The sequence below is a fragment of the Blennius ocellaris genome, assembly GCF_963422515.1.
Source record: "Blennius ocellaris genome assembly, chromosome: 4".
In the NCBI taxonomy this organism is placed as follows: Eukaryota; Metazoa; Chordata; class Actinopteri; order Blenniiformes; family Blenniidae; genus Blennius; species Blennius ocellaris.
In genome coordinates this window covers 14008430-14026533 of record NC_137653.1, presented here as the reverse complement: position 1 = coordinate 14026533, position 18104 = coordinate 14008430, and the positions used below count along the sequence as shown (strand labels likewise).

Below are 18104 nucleotides of genomic sequence, written 5' to 3'. Positions count from 1 at the left end.
TTTCCCATCTACACTGACTATTGACTCCTTCCCCATTAATTATCTTTTCCATCAACTAAATTATTTAACCCAATTCAGTGCTGATCTTGCCCTCACTTCACAGTTTCATTGCACTTGCCGCTTTTTCGTGTGAATAGACAAGTGCTCCTGTAGCACACTGAGGCACTCAGGTCAATGGGGAAACTTTAGTACAGGCATTATCAACTGAGAGGCTGCAAAGATGCAGAGTAGCACATTGGTTAGTAATTCCTTCGTTGAGGTTTTACGCTTGTGTGAAGTTATTTTTGTTCACTACAGAATTAATTGCTTCTGTCAGTACGAACAAAATAGTCAAAACCTACAGGAAAAGATCATTCTAAAACCTTGCGAAGAATGTTTAATGGCCTTTATTTCTTTAGTAAGTAAAATATGAAGCAGGAGCCAAAAGTCAGCGAAAAGCAGCAAGGACACCAAAGCATCATCCACAGCAAGTGAAGGTGAATATATATCACAAAATCCGATGTCAGTGTCCAGAACACATTAGACCTGGTGATTGTTTGACATGAGGGCCACACGACGGCCTTTGGATGACCCCGCCCAGCCATGAGTGGTCAATGACAAATCATCCCTTATGTGGAAATGTGGGCATATGATGCAATACAACTGCTTTCCTTTTTTTTTTTTTATGGTAGCACGTTTTTTTTATTTTTTTATTTCCAATGTATTTAGTTATCACTTGTGGACCTCTCTGTCCTCCCAATAATCATGAATGCATGCTATCATGTTGAAAAGTTACAATTCCATTTCTATTTATAAGAAAAACATGCAAGAACTTAACTGATGCAGAGCAGGAAAAGAAATTGCCTTTTGGTTGAAGATGTATTCATATTGAGCAGAATTTAGGAGACGCTATTGCTGAGCCCTCCTCAGTAATTTCCACATTACCCCCTTGAGAAAATGAATTGCACACTCCTGAATCATTTAGCAATGGATTATATAATATTGGTGGATAATATAGGGTAGAAATGGACAGGTCATATTAACTAAGCCTTGTTCTGACAAAAAAATGGGAAGTTTTATATATAAAATTTTGTCTCTTTGTAAATTATCTTTATTTATAAACTTGTGTTCCCATTCAGTCATATCAAATGTGGCTGTTTGTATGGAACTGAAGAACATAAACTTATCAATCACTTCATGAGACATATGTGTCCAACTTCATGTTATTGAGTAATAGGTCTGCTATAAACCTGTCATGTTTAAAGGTAATCATGTTCAGTTCAGCTTGAAACTGCCAGAGATATTTTGATGACCTCTGTCAAGGCAGAATTTATGTCAGAGGTACAAGCGTAGCTGTAGAATATGCCCGTGAGTGTATGCGACCTAAAACTTTGAAAGTGTTGTTGAATGACCCTTCCGATGTTAAATGTTTTAGATTTAACTTTCCAACAACAGTTCATTCAAGGCAAAAACCCCTGTCAGGATTACATCACTTTTCATTTGCTTGATTGATAAATTTACAATAATAATTCTATCATCCATTGTGCTGTTACAGATTTCTCTCCTGGTATCAATCTGATTAAAACAATTTCTCACATTTACATAGAAATATCTTTTGTAACGTGATGCATTGTAATTTTTTAAACTACACCAGCTATTAATACATTTAAGTAATGTTTGCAAGACATTGACATTGCTCAATGAATATGTAATAATTTTGATGCTGTGAGTTGGTCTATTTAATTACGATTGTAAAATGAGTTGAGAGCTATTAGAAACTATGAATAGCCACTTGTATAAATAAAATATGCATTTTAAGATCATTTTAATATATTGGATTGTACTATAGTGGCACATTAGGCTATGTTTTGACTTTGAGGTCTTGGGTTGGAATCAGTGTTGGTTCAGGAAGGACATCGGGTATAAAAACTACTTAAGTCTACTTGTTTAATTTCAGGGAGCAGCTGAAAAACACTTTATTGCTGTATGTAGTTATTAGCCCACATTATTCTTTGATTGTGATGGCAATTCTGACCATTAAAAGAAAAAGCTTGGATAAATAAGCCTAATTAACGTGACATGTATATGCTGTACAGACAAATTTAGAATGAGATAAAATGAGCATTGGAAACTTTTTTTTCATAGCCTGCCGTGTCAGTCTTGTTTCACAGAACGGGTAGAGGTGCGTGCATGAGTGTGTAGAGGTCTCCAAATTGTCAGACTGATATGCACAGTGTTGATCAATGTCTTGTGAAAGGCAGCTGAGAACAAGGGGCATCCTGGGGAGAGATCACAACAGAGGCAGGCCGCACACAGACAAGGAGGCCGACGGACGAACAGACAGACAGACAGACAGACAGAGATGTGTGTGTGTGTGTGTGTGTGTGTGTGTGTGTGTGTGTGTGTGTGTGTGTGTGTGTGTGTGTGTGTGTGTGTGTGTGTGTGTGTGTGTGTGTGTGTGTGTGTGTGTGTGTGTGTGTGTGTGTGTGTGTGTGTGTGTTAGGAGGTGGGGGGACTTGCGGGAGATCGGATACAGGTTCTCAAATGAATACAGGAGTTCAAAATAAAAGACAATGTCAGACTTCTGATTAAAACAAATAAAAAACTGGACCTGTCAGGCTCTTATCCCAGCCGGTCGTCTCAAACACTCTCTGATAAAATGTGTGGCTGATGTGCGAGTTTACAGCAGAGTTTAAGCACTCAGTTGAAGGAATCTTCCTCCTTCGCTGTGTCCCATAACTCATCAAAGGATTGGTGTTGAGGTAGATGACCTTTTCAATGGATATATAATTCACCACCAATATGTACTTTGCCCTTTACAGTGATGAGCACCGAGTGGGAGTATGAATATTTATAGCTGGTCTGAAACGGGGGGGGGGGGGATCTCGTTTGGTCAGTTGGTCAGTTTGTAGTTTTGATGGGTGAAAGTAACATTTCAGCATCTCTGGCTTTTCGCAGGCATAGCCTTGTTATAGAAGTGCGGTTGCTTGGACGTACTGGAGGATGGTGATGAAGCTGACGCCCTCGCACAGCCCATCAAAATGCTCTCACATGTGGCTCAGCTTTAACAATGTAAGGTGTAAAGGTTGGACAAAAGATTAATTAAGAGGCGACATTTAATCTTCAGGTTAAAGGCATAATAAAGGTGGGCAGGCCATAAAATAGACATAGGGGCTCCAAAAGGTGCAGATTGTTGATTCTTAGTTGATAAGACATTTTCAAATATATTATAAATGTAATCATCAAAGTGATTTACTCACTTATGAATCAAAACTAAGTTTAGTGCTCCAGCGTAACAATAATGTCTAAGCACACAATATTCAATTCAATATGCTTATTTTACTGATTTGTCTACATGCACCTGACATTAGAGATTCAACCAGATGTATGATAGCCTTTCCCGTATACAGGCTAATTTGGTAATTAATTTTACTTCTTAAAAGTTGCAATGATGACAAGCTTTGATTCAATTAGAGGAAAAGAACTGCTCGCTCCCAGTCGGTAGGTGTGATCCCGCTGCTGTGAGAGGAAGAAGCGACTAATTACAGAAAGTCAGACAAGGTGTCAATATGGGCCCTTCATTAAACACTTTTAAATGCATTTTATTTTGGCACATTTGGAGCTGTTTCCTTTCCTGACAGTTGCACCTGTCTTGACGGAGCAATTCATAAACTAATTTCCCGTGTGTTGCATTGCCTCAGTGTCACATTGGCTGAACATTATAATGGGAAACGTTTCGTGGTAAAGGATGAAAGTCTGTCCTTTCAGACAGCAGTTCTTGTGAAAACACAAGGAATCTTCTTATACACCCTGTAGCTCACCCTGTTTTTTGTTTTTCTTGTTGTCGTTGTTGTCTGAAAACCAGCACATTTATGTGCATGTTCATGCACACGGCCATTATTTGACTATATGTTTCTGTTATAATGGCTGAGGCCATTATATCCTGAAGACTAGAAGGATACGGCTGGTTGTCACCGTGTTTTGCCAGCCCTTTGTTGTCCTTTGCTTTGGCTTCGCTATTATATCATTATTCCTCCTCATCAAGAAAACAGTATTTAGTCTTGTTCATAAAAAGCGGTGAGCCACAGTCTTTGATAGAGGTATTTTTTGAGCTAATGTTCATACAACCTGGTTTATAACCAGGTGATTAACTCTGTACAGAGCAGAGTAAGTGAGTTCGGAAGATTTGATGGATTTTAACTTCAGTACTGCAAGACGGGTTTGGTATGATTCTCAAGTGTTAGATAATTAGTCGCCCACTGTGATCTTTTTATGTGTGTACCTTTGAACATCTCTGAGCCAAGACAGTAAACAATATGTCGTCAAAGAATAATGCAATTTAGCATCAAAATTGAAGCTTTGTTGAAACTCTTCTGCAGTTAAAACATCCAGTGGACCCATTTATATCCAATTAAGCCATTTCCTTTACCCTCAAAGGTTTCAGTGTAGAGCCAATTAGAGACTTTCTAATCAACGTCTTGACACCTTGGGTCTTGAGTGTCATGGCAAAATATTAGCATTTAGTATGCCAATTAGTGTGTGACTCTGCAGGGCAGGAGAAGGGTTACATCTCAACCTGCATAATGGAAACAGGATACCACTGGCTTGTGAGCATGCATGGAGGCTGAGAGAATACAACTGCTTATACAGAAAAAAAAAAAAAAGAAAGCCATTTCATTTGCCCTTCCCCTCCCTCCCAGTTCACCCTCAGAGGTCCCTCAGGTAAGTTTAAGAGACCCTGTCTCAATCGCTCGCTCCGCTCTGAGAGGTCTGTACATCACAGTGAATGAATCCTGTCACTTTTATTACCAGAGGATCAAGGCGCCACTGCAAAACAAAACAAAACTGAAAAAAATAACAGACTACATGGGCAGACCACCTCCCCAACCTCATTCATGCTCCCCCTCCTCCTCTGAAACGGGCATGCTTGATCAGTTTGTTATCCAACAGCCTCCCTCGCCATCACTCAAGGCCTCTCTCAACTTTGGCTTCCTTCACTTGAATTCTGTGTGCAGACTGTTAAAGTGCACGCAGCTGCTCGCTCGCCTGTGCGACCTCATCCAAATTTAGTTTCTCTTCACCTCGTACACTCTTCCCAGACATTTTACCTAAAACAAGCCTCAGGCAAAACATCAACATCCTAACAAAGCAAAAAGGGCCAACATCTTATGTTTAAAAAATGTCGCACAAGTCAATGGAACATGGCTGTAAATATAGATTTTGTTGAACATTTAGCCTCGTTAGGGAATTATTTCACTCCCTCTCGCTCTCATCCGACCAACACTCCCATCGTCTGCTTCCCCATTTAATGTTACCCTCCTAATGACAAGTGGAGGCAGTGTAATCTTCTCTATTCTCCTTTGGGTCTCCCTTCTTCCCCACAGCAGCAGATCAAGTCAGAACAGCGCTGGGCCAACAGACAGAAATTCACTCCCTTGTCGCTATCAATCTCCGCCACCGTTGACAATAATCCTGATTTGCCTTTCCCTCTTGTTTTCACTCCCAAAGCCCCAGTTCCTCCCGCTCACTTTAAGAAAACAAGGTTTCACTCTTATTGTAACTGACAGCTGAACCTGCAGACTCATTACACTGTCCGATCTGATCATTGTGAACATGGCTCAAGAAATTAAAATATCTCTTACAGTGCTCCGACACCTCACTATTCAGATCCACAAGGAATAATGTCGGTATTATGGAAAGCAATAATGTAAACCATGAATAATCTTAAGTAAATGAAATATGACTTCCTCAGAGTTTTGTTATTTCAGCAATTAGTTATTTCCATCGTATTATTGTCTCACTAGAAACGCACATCACACTGTCTTGTCACTGTGGGTTTCTTTCCAGTGTGTGTGGGAATCTGGATGAAATGTGTATGTGTGCTGAGTGTGGTAGGTTGTACATACCATATCAAGCATGCCCTGATTATACACATTTTTATGTGACTTAAGTAGCAAAGTCCTTATGGTAAATATTACATGCCAGTTTTTTCAAGCAGTATATATAGTAATAAGTTGACCTTTCATTTTCCTAATGTGGGTTTTTAATCATGTCTTAGCAGCAAGTGAAGCTGACAAGTATTTGCAAAATACAATATCTCATTGTGACACTTAAAGATTTGTTTTAGCCTTTATAACAGATATAAATCCCCAAAATAAAGAGGAGGGGAATTCTGTTATCACACTAGGAAGGTCAAAGTACATTACATGTGATTTCTTTTCTTGAAAGGCCATAAAAGATGTGGCCATGTTATATGGAAGAAAAAAATCTTTTTGACAATTTATATATGTACAATTTGGTATTTGGCTCACTTCCTGGCTTTTCAACATTAAGAACATATTTTTTTTAATGAATTTTTGAATTGGTTGAGATGAAATCAATCTTTTTGTTTTTTATGCTGTTCAAAAAGCAGACCAACTGTTATCTAATAGTCACTACAATTTACATTGGACACACCCCTCCACACATCTGTGAAAGAAAACTTTCTGTGTTTTAGTATTCAATGATTGTACAGCAAAGCATGCAAAGAACAAGAACCCATATCTACAGTTGTGGGCTGTAAAGGCCCACGTGTGACTTCACACAGTCTATCAGCCACTGGGAAAAAAGCCTGACGTCTGAATTAATTTCATTGATGATGGAAATTTCCCAGCAACTAAAGGAAAGCGAGTGTATGCATGCACATGTCCGTTCATTAATTAAGATACTCCACAATGACAATAATTATTGTAAAACTAACATTACAGAAAGGGAATTGTAGCATAGTTAATGATGATCAAGCTGATGATTGCCAACTTGCAACAATGATCAAGTTCCTTTTAGCTGCTACCTAGCCTCAAGTTAGACGCTGTATAGCATTCAGATTTAGCATTGAGCCAAGACAAAAGAGACGCATAATGATAGGCAAAAATACTTGAACTGTGAGCATATTTATAAATCTGCATTTATGTGATAGATTTTCAATTTAGCTACATTTCCTTTGCTGTAATGTTTCCATTGGTATCGTGGAGTAACTTTATTCACGAGCAAAAGTGACACACATATTACATCTGAGTTTTGGTGAACAGTTTACATTATGTCTGGACTGAGGTGAAAACGTGATGTCCTGAATTGTGCTGACCTGGGTTTGATACTGTTTGATATGTTGCATGTTGTGTTTCTAATTATCTGATTATTATAAATTTTTATTTTCTTCATTGGGCAATTTGACAGTGTTTTATAGCTTCGTCCAGATCACCATCTGAATGCGACTCTGGTGAGCTGCACCATGGTGTGTAGTCTTGTAGCCTAATTGTCCCATGGAAGCAAAGTTGTTGTTATGGAACGCTGACACTTTGATCATATTGATTTAATCGCAGAAGGAGGAAGGTACATGCACATTGAAGGAGACTGCATTGAAGCAGACGATTAAACATTGAGATAAGTCAAACTGAAGCTGAACTTTTTATGTCTGAGTGAAAGTCATGTTGTTAGGATGGACCTTTGTTTTGGCCTAAAGCATGTTATCAACATTTCACAGGGACTGAAATTACATGAAATGTCTCCAGACAGCAGTATGAATATTGGCGAGAAAAAGTATCCAGCATATTTGCAGATTTTTGGTTTTAAGAAAATCTTTTCAGAGTGTAATTTATTGGTATTTGTGATCTGGAAAATTGTGCATTTTACACCTATTTTAGGAGCATTTAATATCATTCCAAACAACTAGCTGCTGAATCTCAAGAACAATAAACACATAACTTTAATGCACATTTTTGTTACTCTGTTTCACTGAGTCGGGCTCAGTTGACATTTATTCATGGTTTTAATAACATTTTATTGGGTCAGTAATATTAATGATGATTGTGATAATACTTTAAATGCCACACTCTTGTAAATATGTGCATAAACTGTATAAAACATGTCCACAGGGTTACTGTATATATAAGGGGACAGTCTAACCATGAATTAATCATAAACACAGTAAATGTCACAATATTCACTGTGTGTGTGTCGAGGCTAAGTTAACCTCTGTGTCTCACGAGGAAGCCAACCATAAAAAAAAAACCATAAATAACTTGTGTCCTATTGGCCGGCAAATATAATTAGCTGATGTTCATGTTTATAAAGGCCATTTCAATGAGGTGGTGTGAATGTAATAGCTGAAACTTTTATTGTAACTCCCTAAATGGGAGTAATTTAAGTAAACACAATTTTATCGTGGTAATGTTTAGGGCGGGATGATTATATTGTATAAATAGAAAAGAAAGCTGCTTTTAATTGTTTTTTGTGTTTTTTTTTTTTAAAAACTGATCAGTCTGAATACTATAAATTATTCTGGCTATTAAACTGCTTGTTTGTCCATTTGTGGTACCTAAAATGTGTCTTTCTAAAAAGAGAAAAGACAGAACCTAAGGATGGACTCAAAACATAATATTTTGTTCTGATGAAATTTACTTACTTTCAATGTGCCTCAATTGAAACCACTCCCAGGATACCCTGGTGCTCTACAGTGAGGAAGGGTAACAAGGGCAAGGTCATTTATTCTTTGTATTTATCAAGAAGAGTTGGCTGTTACACATTGACACTTCTGAACATGTCTGAAGGGACCAGGGACCCGGACTGTCGCTGCACATCCTTTAACCCATGAAGGCCTGGTGCAGAGTGTATGTACATCTCCCTCAAGAGTGGTCTGTGATGTGAGGGCTTTTAAAATCAACCGCAAGGTCATTGCAGAACAGAATCTTGATATAAAGTAATGCATTTGAAAAAGTATAATGATTTCATATCAAGTGCACGGAACACTGCACCTGGGTCACACAGTTCTCAGGGTTCAAACTCTGAGCCAGATTCCAAAACACACGAGTGCTTCAAGTCCACACCAGGAGGACCACGTGTCATAAAAGGATGCTTGTGACAAACTATGAATATTTAGAGTTTTAAATCATGTGGTTTATACTGACTTGTTACAAAGTCCTGGAGCCAAGGGCACCTGGTCGTCTGCTAAATGCCCGGGCTACTGTATGACAGACCGATATTTTAATAGTCTTAAACTTTTATTACAAGTTACACTCTCCATCTTGATCGTAATGTAATTTCCTCATGTTTCCTCTGCTTCTTTTCCATTGGCTTGGAGTTGCTGTAGTTTGTAGCAGAAGTCAGTTTGAGGGTAAATAAACCCCACCGTATGCTCCAGGAACTCAGATTTTATGAGACAACCAAAGATATTGCCAGTGTTGTCAACTAAAGTCGCACAGTGTATAGCGGCCTTCAGAGTATTTCCAGTTCCTAAGAATGTCTTACACTGTATTTGACCTACAAGTAGGGAAATTAACCTACAGATCGTGCTGTAATCTCAGTAATCCAGCCAATTACTGGACATCTACCAGTGAAAATCCGAGAAGAAGCATCAGCAACACTGTACTACTGGAGTGTCACCTTGCTTTTTGTTTCTTGGTGGATCATGGACATTATAAAAAGCACTTGCCTCCCATGGGATTATTCTGAAATAATCTCTATAAACTGGGTGCTTGTTTCTCTATTAAAAGACACTCAACATCACTGCAAGGTACAACTCGACAGTCCTTGAGGGGGCAGAGCTGACCTGATCAAATATTTTGAATCAGTGTTTTCCCAGTGACTTAACCAATCACACAGTTTATGTCAAAGGGAAGTGAGTGTTTAGATAATCTCAAATCCATTCATCAACCCATCTTTTATAGAACTTTGTTGAATTAGGGGTTTGCAGCCGATCCCACCTGATTACGGGTGCAGGCAGGGTACACATAAGACATGTCACCAGACACACTCATGAGCAATATAGAGTTACCTGTGAAACTCAGATATGTGGGAATAAATCTGGAGTAACTGGAGAAAACTCACGGAGACCCCACACGGAAAGGCCCCCCAACTTGGATGGAAGTGGGAATACTACAAGAGTGTTAACTACTGTGCCACTGTGCTGCTGCATACCCACTAATATCACTCCAAATTTAACATGCGCAGTTGTCATGACATAATCGGTGTCTTTCACTTTATCTGAGGATGGTCATGATGTTTTCTTTGCTCATCAGCGTAAAAGTACTCATAGCTGGTTACAGCAGCCTGTCAGCCTCTAACTCAGCTGAGGGAACTGTCGAGGGAATTCTTGCCATTCAACCATGTAGACAGATGCTGGATGTACAAGATGTCAGAATCTCTTTACTGTTATATTTTTTCTGAAACCTATTAGGTCTCCTCAGGGGAGCTGTTGAATCCCTTCAGAGAAAAGCAGTCCAACACTATAAACTTAACAAACTGCCTCACATGCCGCATTTTTTTTCTTCTTCTCAGGTGTTCACTTGAGATTCATAAAAACTAACAGGAAGAAGAGCAGTTCTCATCGGGATGTATGGTGAGAGTAGGACAATACAATGTGTACGTGTGTGTGCCTGTGTGCTAGTGTGTGCTAGTGTGTGTGTGTGTGTCGCATCTAATTCTGACCTCCTGCTAGTATTTCATGGCCCCATTTGACCACTGTAGCCTATCCTGTGCCCCCATTTATTGTGATTGTATGGCGTTATTGAGGAGTTGGACCTATTAGGTTGGGTGCTGCCATGGCTGTCTGACTACCAATTACTGTAGCCCACAGCCAACGTATAGCCTGGCCTGATGCCTCAGGAGGTAGGTAGGGGTGTGGGATGTTACAAGGGCCTGGGAGAAAGCAGCAAGGGGAGGGGGAGTTTGGGGGCCGGGTGGAGGGTTCTCAGGAGACCTGCCACAGCAGCACGTCGTTAATCAATCCGATTTAGACCGGACAGGGACACACTTAGTCTTTGCTCCCGCCAACTCTGCCATGGCGGGGGAGAGAAAATGTGTGCGTGACCTGCATCTTATTCTGGTGTGCGGACAAAAAAAGATGGATAGATGGGTCCAGAATGAAGAGATAGGAATGGGATGGCGTAGCGAATGGAAGAGGGATGATGGAAGGGGGCGTGAGGTGTGGAGAGAGAGAGAGAGACAACAATTAATGGAGTGATGTGAGTTGAATTAAAACAAAGAAAATGTATTGATTCATTTCTGTCTTCAGGTGGGGAATAAAAATGTCCACCTTTGGAACATGAACAAAATGCTGGTATGGAGAAAAATTGATTTGTTAAATTTATAAAATAGGGTTAAAATAACAAAACAAAAAAAAACTTACTGGATGAAGGATGACAGGAAATGAGTAGTTTAGTCTTGTGTGATTGGTCATTGTGAACACACGGGATCAGAGAAGTTTGATTGGGGAAGATGATGGAACATATCCTCAGTCAGACTCAGAGGGGAGACATGAATAGAGTTAGGATATTTGCATTCATTAATATGTATGCACATGTGTATTTTATTTCCCAACATAAAATGGATTGTCTGCTTGAATAGTTTGTTACTTGCCTACTGATAGCGCAATTTATCATAAGGGGATTTGCTTACTTAGTGAGAAAACAAGTCAGATTCTACTGAGCACGGATGAAATAACGGAAACATTTAGCAGCTTAATGAATAAAGATGCCTCTTTGTCATCGCAGAAGCTGTTCTACAGCAATGAAATGTGTTTAACTAAATCCCTGGACACTGGAGACTGATCTTCTGGAAAGAGATGCATTACATTACATGTAGTAATTATTCTGGGGGGGGGGGGGGGGGGGGTAGACGTCATTCTGGTACTAATGACACTGCTGCTGAGTTTATTTAGCAACATATATAATACGGGCTCATCATCATCATCATCATCATGAAGCACAGAGATGTTGTGGAATCACTGCTAAGTGGAACCACATCAGTGCCGTTTGCTGTGTAAACATGTGCAGTGACCATCACATGTAATGGTTTGCTTCTAAATTGCTTGTCGTACGACGACAGAGCCAGCAGCACCTTGTGGATGACATTCCCCTCTTCAAACATAAAGCCGTCCTGGCGTAGATAAAATGTGAGGGATGTTTCATCAGGAGATATTAAATTTTAAGACATTTAAAGCTCTAGTTTAATGACACCTGTATATTACTGCTAGTTTTAAATAAAAACAATTACTTCGGGGAAGAATTACCTTCTGAATGTTCAACCTTCTATTGCGTCATATGTATGATCATAACCTGACATGATCCTCTTAAGGAAACGGCATGTTGATGTTAAAGTCATGCTCTAATTAGAATCCAATGACTTAGAATGCTAAGCAATTTCTATCCAAGAACATATTTAATGATATTTGATCATCAAATAGTTTTCAATAATGTGGAAGTTGTACCAGTTACTCATGAAATAAAACCCTTATTTTTCCCTGCTGTCCCTTGAAATGTTAAGGGGCGTTCAACAAAATGATGGATACTATAATGAGATCAAATTGTTGTTTCATAATGAGGAAGCTGAAGTTCCTCTTTTGAAAGCCCTTTAGTGTCTTTAAGCTTTTTCTAAAAAAGAAAAAAAAACTATTTAGATTCAGGCTCACAACTTTAATCATCTGTCTGACTTGAGGTACTTTCATTAGTGTTGTTTTATATGCAGCAGCTCTTTCCAGAAAACCTGAAGGACACGGAACTGAAAAAAAGACACAGCTGGTGAAAAAGGGTGACTATTTATTAGCTGAAAAAAGATTTTTTTTTTCAACGAATATTTAGAAATAATAAAACGTCAGCATCTCAAAATAGAACATGACAAAAGCAGTGATATATGCCAAAAACTGACAACCAATGAACGGTTCTAACTGTGTGTGAACATGTGATGCATTGAACTGATGTTTCCCGTTACCATTCTTGTAATCCCGATTAGAGTGTCCCTTGCAACAGGTGGATCGGGTGTGATGGCACAACAATCTTCTGGGGGGGAAAAAAAAAAGTGAAAAAATTGATAGTGACTGGAAGAAAGGTTGTACTCTCACATGGAGGTTTGAGGTCAAAGATCACTGCACATCTCATTTTTCTACCCAGTGGGCAGGAAGGCATCAGTGCTGATAATATTACACCAACAAAAAAACGGCATTAAATGGCAACAGGTAACATCCAGATAAACTGAACAAAGAAGTTTACGTGTGATGAGATTGAAAGATAAACCTCATAAACGAATTACTGATTTTCATTTGTGATAAATCTCACTGTGAATACAAAATCACTTTAAAGCAATATAGTTTTCTACATTATCCTATTTCTTTTTCAAAATCTGCCTTTTGCTCTCAAAGGGCTGTGTTTGCACATGCAATTTAGTAGCATTCGCTTTCTTCAGGTGGACCACAAATCCATATTTTCATAATTTTCTTGGTAATTAACATTTCGATGGCAGTGCTGGTGAACATGTCTCCACTGCAGATGATGATTAGTGTTTTGGGGATATAAGAGCCGAGTGGTGATTCAAAAACAGAGAGGATTGTGGTGGTTTGTAGAAAAGTGCAGGAGAGACAAATTAATTGGTTCTTCATGATGAAATATTGAAAACTAACCAGTGAAAATTGATCATCTTCAGTAAACATTTAAAGGTCAAAAGCATCCATGAGCACATTTTCACACTGAAGCTGTTTGTAAAGTTCTAATAAGAAGCTTTCATTTTCTGTTTGTATTGATATCAGGGCTCCAAAACAAACTGCTTACAAAAATTAAATAGCGCTGTTTATATTGTTTCCTCTGTTGATTTGTTATTCTTGATAGACTTTATAATTTTTTTTCATTATTGACTAGTTTATCTTTGTATCCAGTTTTCATCATCTTTTTTTATATGACTGCATGTTTATTATTGTCTATATTTGATGATAATAAGGCCTGCCAGTGCCGTTGGCAACTAAATTAATTTATTGCTCAAATGAAATTAAAATTACTGATTTAAAAACATGTGTTTGAACTAATATTCTGAATTCTGAATTGCTGCACTTGTTCACTGTGAAGGGAAATCAGTTTATCTGCAACTGTAGTTCATGTGGATTTAGGGCTTGTCCTTCCATCACTGTCCCAGCTTGTATAAAAGCGTGAGAAATCACCATCTTTATCTTTCAAAACTCAGCAAGATCCATTCTGTGCACTTCTCGTCTGCTGTAATGTGTGTGTTGATGTTTTTTCTTGTTGCTTGTCTCAGGTGAGGGCCAGTGCCATCGCTCAAGATGCAGATCAGAACTATGACTACGCCTCCAACAGCGTCATCCTGCACCTGGACGTTGGGGACGAAGTGTGTGTCCAGCTGGACGGGGGCAAAGTACACGGCGGAAACACAAACAAATACAGCACCTTTTCTGGCTTCCTCATCTACCCCGACTAACAATATACTCGCATTGTTATACTCCCTCTCTACATGAAAAGCAAAAAGTTTTCCCCTCCTTTATTCATCTAACACCTGCTCCGTCATGACATGTGTTATTTCAGTGTTGTTCAGTAAATCAAACATGTCATAAGCTGACAGAGTTAAATTAATAGCGTTTGAGAAATTGTGTAAAAATGAATATAATACTGTATATAGCATCAGACATTCACTTCTGATATACACACTTGCGAATCATTATTCTGTGCCATGTACAGTATGCGTAAGCATGGCTAAGACACGATTCACTCCTGTTTCGTGTACGCACATGCACACTCACACACCCACACACACACACATGCACACACACTGACTGTAGCCGGCCAGGTGTGCACACAGTAATTGCTCTCCAGTTGTTACCTTGAGATTGTTTCAGCCACAAGTCACAAATCGACTGAAATGGTATCTGAACGTAGACATTCAATCAAAATGTGTGTGTGTGTGTGTGTGTGTGTGTGTGTGTGTGTGTGTGTGTGTGTGTGTGTGTGTGTGTGTGTGTGTGTGTGTGTGTGTGTGCGTGCGTGCGTGCGTGCGTGCGTGCGTGTGTGTGTATACACGTGTTTGTGTATCGAACTGCAGGCTCTCACATACACCGAGATAGATTTCCAATTTGGCCGAAGACACCAACCAAGAAAAGTCATGAGTGTATTGATCAGAGCCGATAACACAGCCGTCTTCATGATCATAATCTGTATGTCTGTGTTCACGCCCGTGTGCAAGCATATATGTGTGAGTGGGTTTGCCTTGTAAAAGCATTTTGCCTCCGTTTGTTTGACTCGAACAGCTTCTGACTCCTGTAAAACAGTGAGACGTATGTCAGGTTGTTGGTAACAGTTCCTTAACACACACAGTATATCAATATTGAGGATTAGCATTTGAGATTTACGCTGTGCTTCTGACACATTCTGCTAATGAGTTGATGATTCCCACTGCAACTCCACCTCTTCACACACACACACACACACACACACGTCACATGTATGGTGTGCTGTCTTTCTAAAAATACTTTTAGCAGTTATGCTGAAAAGATGAAAAGATTACAAGCTTCAGCTGAATAGCTGGGTTGTACATCTGTTTTAGACTGAAAAGGTTCTGTGTGCTGGATGGTGTTAAACAGATTTAACTAGGATATTCTGTAATTTTCACGAAGTCTCACTTGGAAGGTTTTCTAGTAATGCACTGACGAGTATCTCTCTAATGAATTACAAATAGGAGTCAGAATAAGGTTCACAACTAATTTCCTCATCTCCACACAGCAACAACGGCAATGTGAACAGAGTATTAATGCTCGCAAACTTTTGGGTTTATTTCTCAAAATGTGAAATTATTTCTCAAACTTTACTGTGAATGTATTCGTGTGAACATGTTTCTGAACTGCAGGTGACTGTTGACATTTTACTGCCATGTGCCACACCTATTAGGTTCTCTGTGCCTTATTCGAGCGATTCATTTAATTTTTTTTTATGCATGGAATGATTTCTCCTGTTGATTCCAGGCGATATGAAGAAGCTGATCCATGTGATACACGCAGCAATCCAACGGGGATTTTATTTTTTCCAACACGGGCAGTGCTTTCAAATGTAAATGCATATTCCTCTAATGAAATGCAGAAGCTAACTGCAGACGCTGACTGTAAATCTTTATATTTAATGAGATGTAACTCACTTATGTAAATAAATGACCCAGAAATTAAGAGTACAATTAATTATGTCTGGTGGGAGCAAACAGCATAAGCATGACACCGTGTGATTCAAATTCTATATCCACAAAAATTAAAGCTATGTTGATGTAACTAAATTATTGCATTTAGCAGCCGTATTAATTTACTCCAGGGGGTACACTATGAAATTCCTATCTATTGTAGATTTAGTGTCATACTAAGAGAGAGCTTTATATTGGCCTTCTAATGCAGTTGAAACGTGTGACAGAGACTATTGTCCCATCAAGTGGCACAGATCCAGCTCTAATGCTGGGTAGCATGACTGTACCCAGATGATCGTTGGATGTGAATTATTCTGATCAACTCTTCATTTATGTGCCGTGATTGAAATTCCATTTTGACGCTGTATGTTGTACACAGAAATCCGCCCCCCCCACCCACCCCCCCAGCGTGTGCCATGCTGCATCCTACTGTGTGTGTTTTCTGGCGCTGTTACCTCATTGGTGAGCAAGCAGTATGATCTCATCGCTGTCACTGTACTTTGCAAGCTGAGTTGCGTGTAGTTTATGTATGAACTCTACATAGATTTTTCTCTGCCCTTGAAGATCGTAAAATACAATAAAAAAAAAAAAAAGGAAATGAGGATCACTTTTGCTGTCATTGATTCAAATTAAACCAAATCTGTCTATTTTTTTTTTTTAATTCAACTTGGTTTTTCATTGTTATAATTTAGTTGATTACCTGTACATTGCTCCAGATTTCATATGCTGATATCAGGTGTGTTATTTGTTTAGTTATTTGTTTGATTATTTATATACAGTGCATTGAAATGCACAATTATTCACACATTTTACAAGCAAAAACTAATCGCCTTACTCGCACTTCCCGATCAGGATTTATAGGTGACATTATCAGTGCACCCATAAAGTTCAATACAACCAAATTGTGCTGGATTTTCACAGCTTTTATTATTATTAAAATTCATTGTGCTAATTTAGTTCCACACACAAAAAAAAAAATCGTTTTTTTTAACATTGGTATTTATGTGGTTTAGAGGGGGGGAAAAGTCCTAATTACTGAGGATGTGGAATCAGGATGCAATTGATGTTTCTCAAATGGAAAAAAAAAACCAAGAAAAGGAGTAATACCAAGATGTTCATCGATAAAAATGCAAATGGTTATGCACCTTTTGAACAATGTCAATCAACAAATACAATGAACTTTGCAGTAAGAATACGATTAATACATATATTCATTGGCCTGTATAGCAGTTAGATACATCACATACCCTCTTGGACATGATATTCATATTGAAGCACTAAAGCAAAGGTCTGTGATAAAATTCACATGAGCACAAAGTAAAATGAATGAAACATCAAAAAGAGAATTCAACTGGAACCAATTTAGTTCTCAGCACAGTTGAAAATACACTTGGGGAGATTTCACAGAGAATAAGAGGGAACACTTCACTCCCTTGTTTGCAAAATGGCTTAAATGCATTGTCTGTGTTAACCTGTAGCACCTCGGCCTGATCCTGCAGAGTGAACTCCGTATGCTCTGGGACTGAGGAAGTGTTCGGATAAATCTCTTATTCATGTCTGCCCGACTCGATTTGTGCCCTGAAATATCAGCAGCATGTCTGTCCTGTGTGATTGACGGATCAAGGTATGAAATAAACATGCTCACTGAGCAATTTCAGTGTTTAAAAATGAAAAATCTACCTGAACACTCACTGGAATACACTGTAATAATATGAATACGTTGACAGTCTGCGCAATGAAAGAATGAGAATAAAACTAAAGCTGAAGGGTCTGTAGAAAACGATTTGGGAATCTTGATGACAAAGCCTGAAAGTAAATTCCTCAGCCACTGAGGTGCTGATGGTATCTGTGGGGCTGCATTACTTCAACACGCTTCTTCACTTTCCATATCATCAATAGGCCTTATTCTTACTTTTTTTTTTTTTTACATATATTAATGAGACACTGCAGCCATGAGCTCTGTGGGATTCAGCTTTAATATTACTACTCCTACTTTCTACACAGAATATTATTATTATTATTATTATTATTGTTATTATTATTAACTTTGTTGTATTTTCCACTGCACCCTTATCTCTTGTATCACAGGGAGAGTTCGTGTTTGCATTGGACAGTTTGTACATGTATGCAATGTTAAATTGCACAGTGTGACT

The 18104-nt window shown here is 38.8% G+C and overlaps 1 protein-coding gene across 1 annotated transcript in view; it reads left to right on the top strand.

Annotated features, from left to right (window-relative positions):
- The window catches only part of c1ql4b (complement component 1, q subcomponent-like 4b), a gene marked incomplete at both ends in the record, with an annotated part of 17674 nt that extends 3463 nt beyond the window's left edge, over positions 1-14211 (top strand). The window contains 1 exon segment of the mRNA XM_080495158.1: positions 14032-14211. Within this exon segment, the coding sequence (XP_080351284.1) occupies positions 14032-14211 (180 nt within the window).
- Between the last annotated feature and the right edge of the window lie 3893 nt (positions 14212-18104).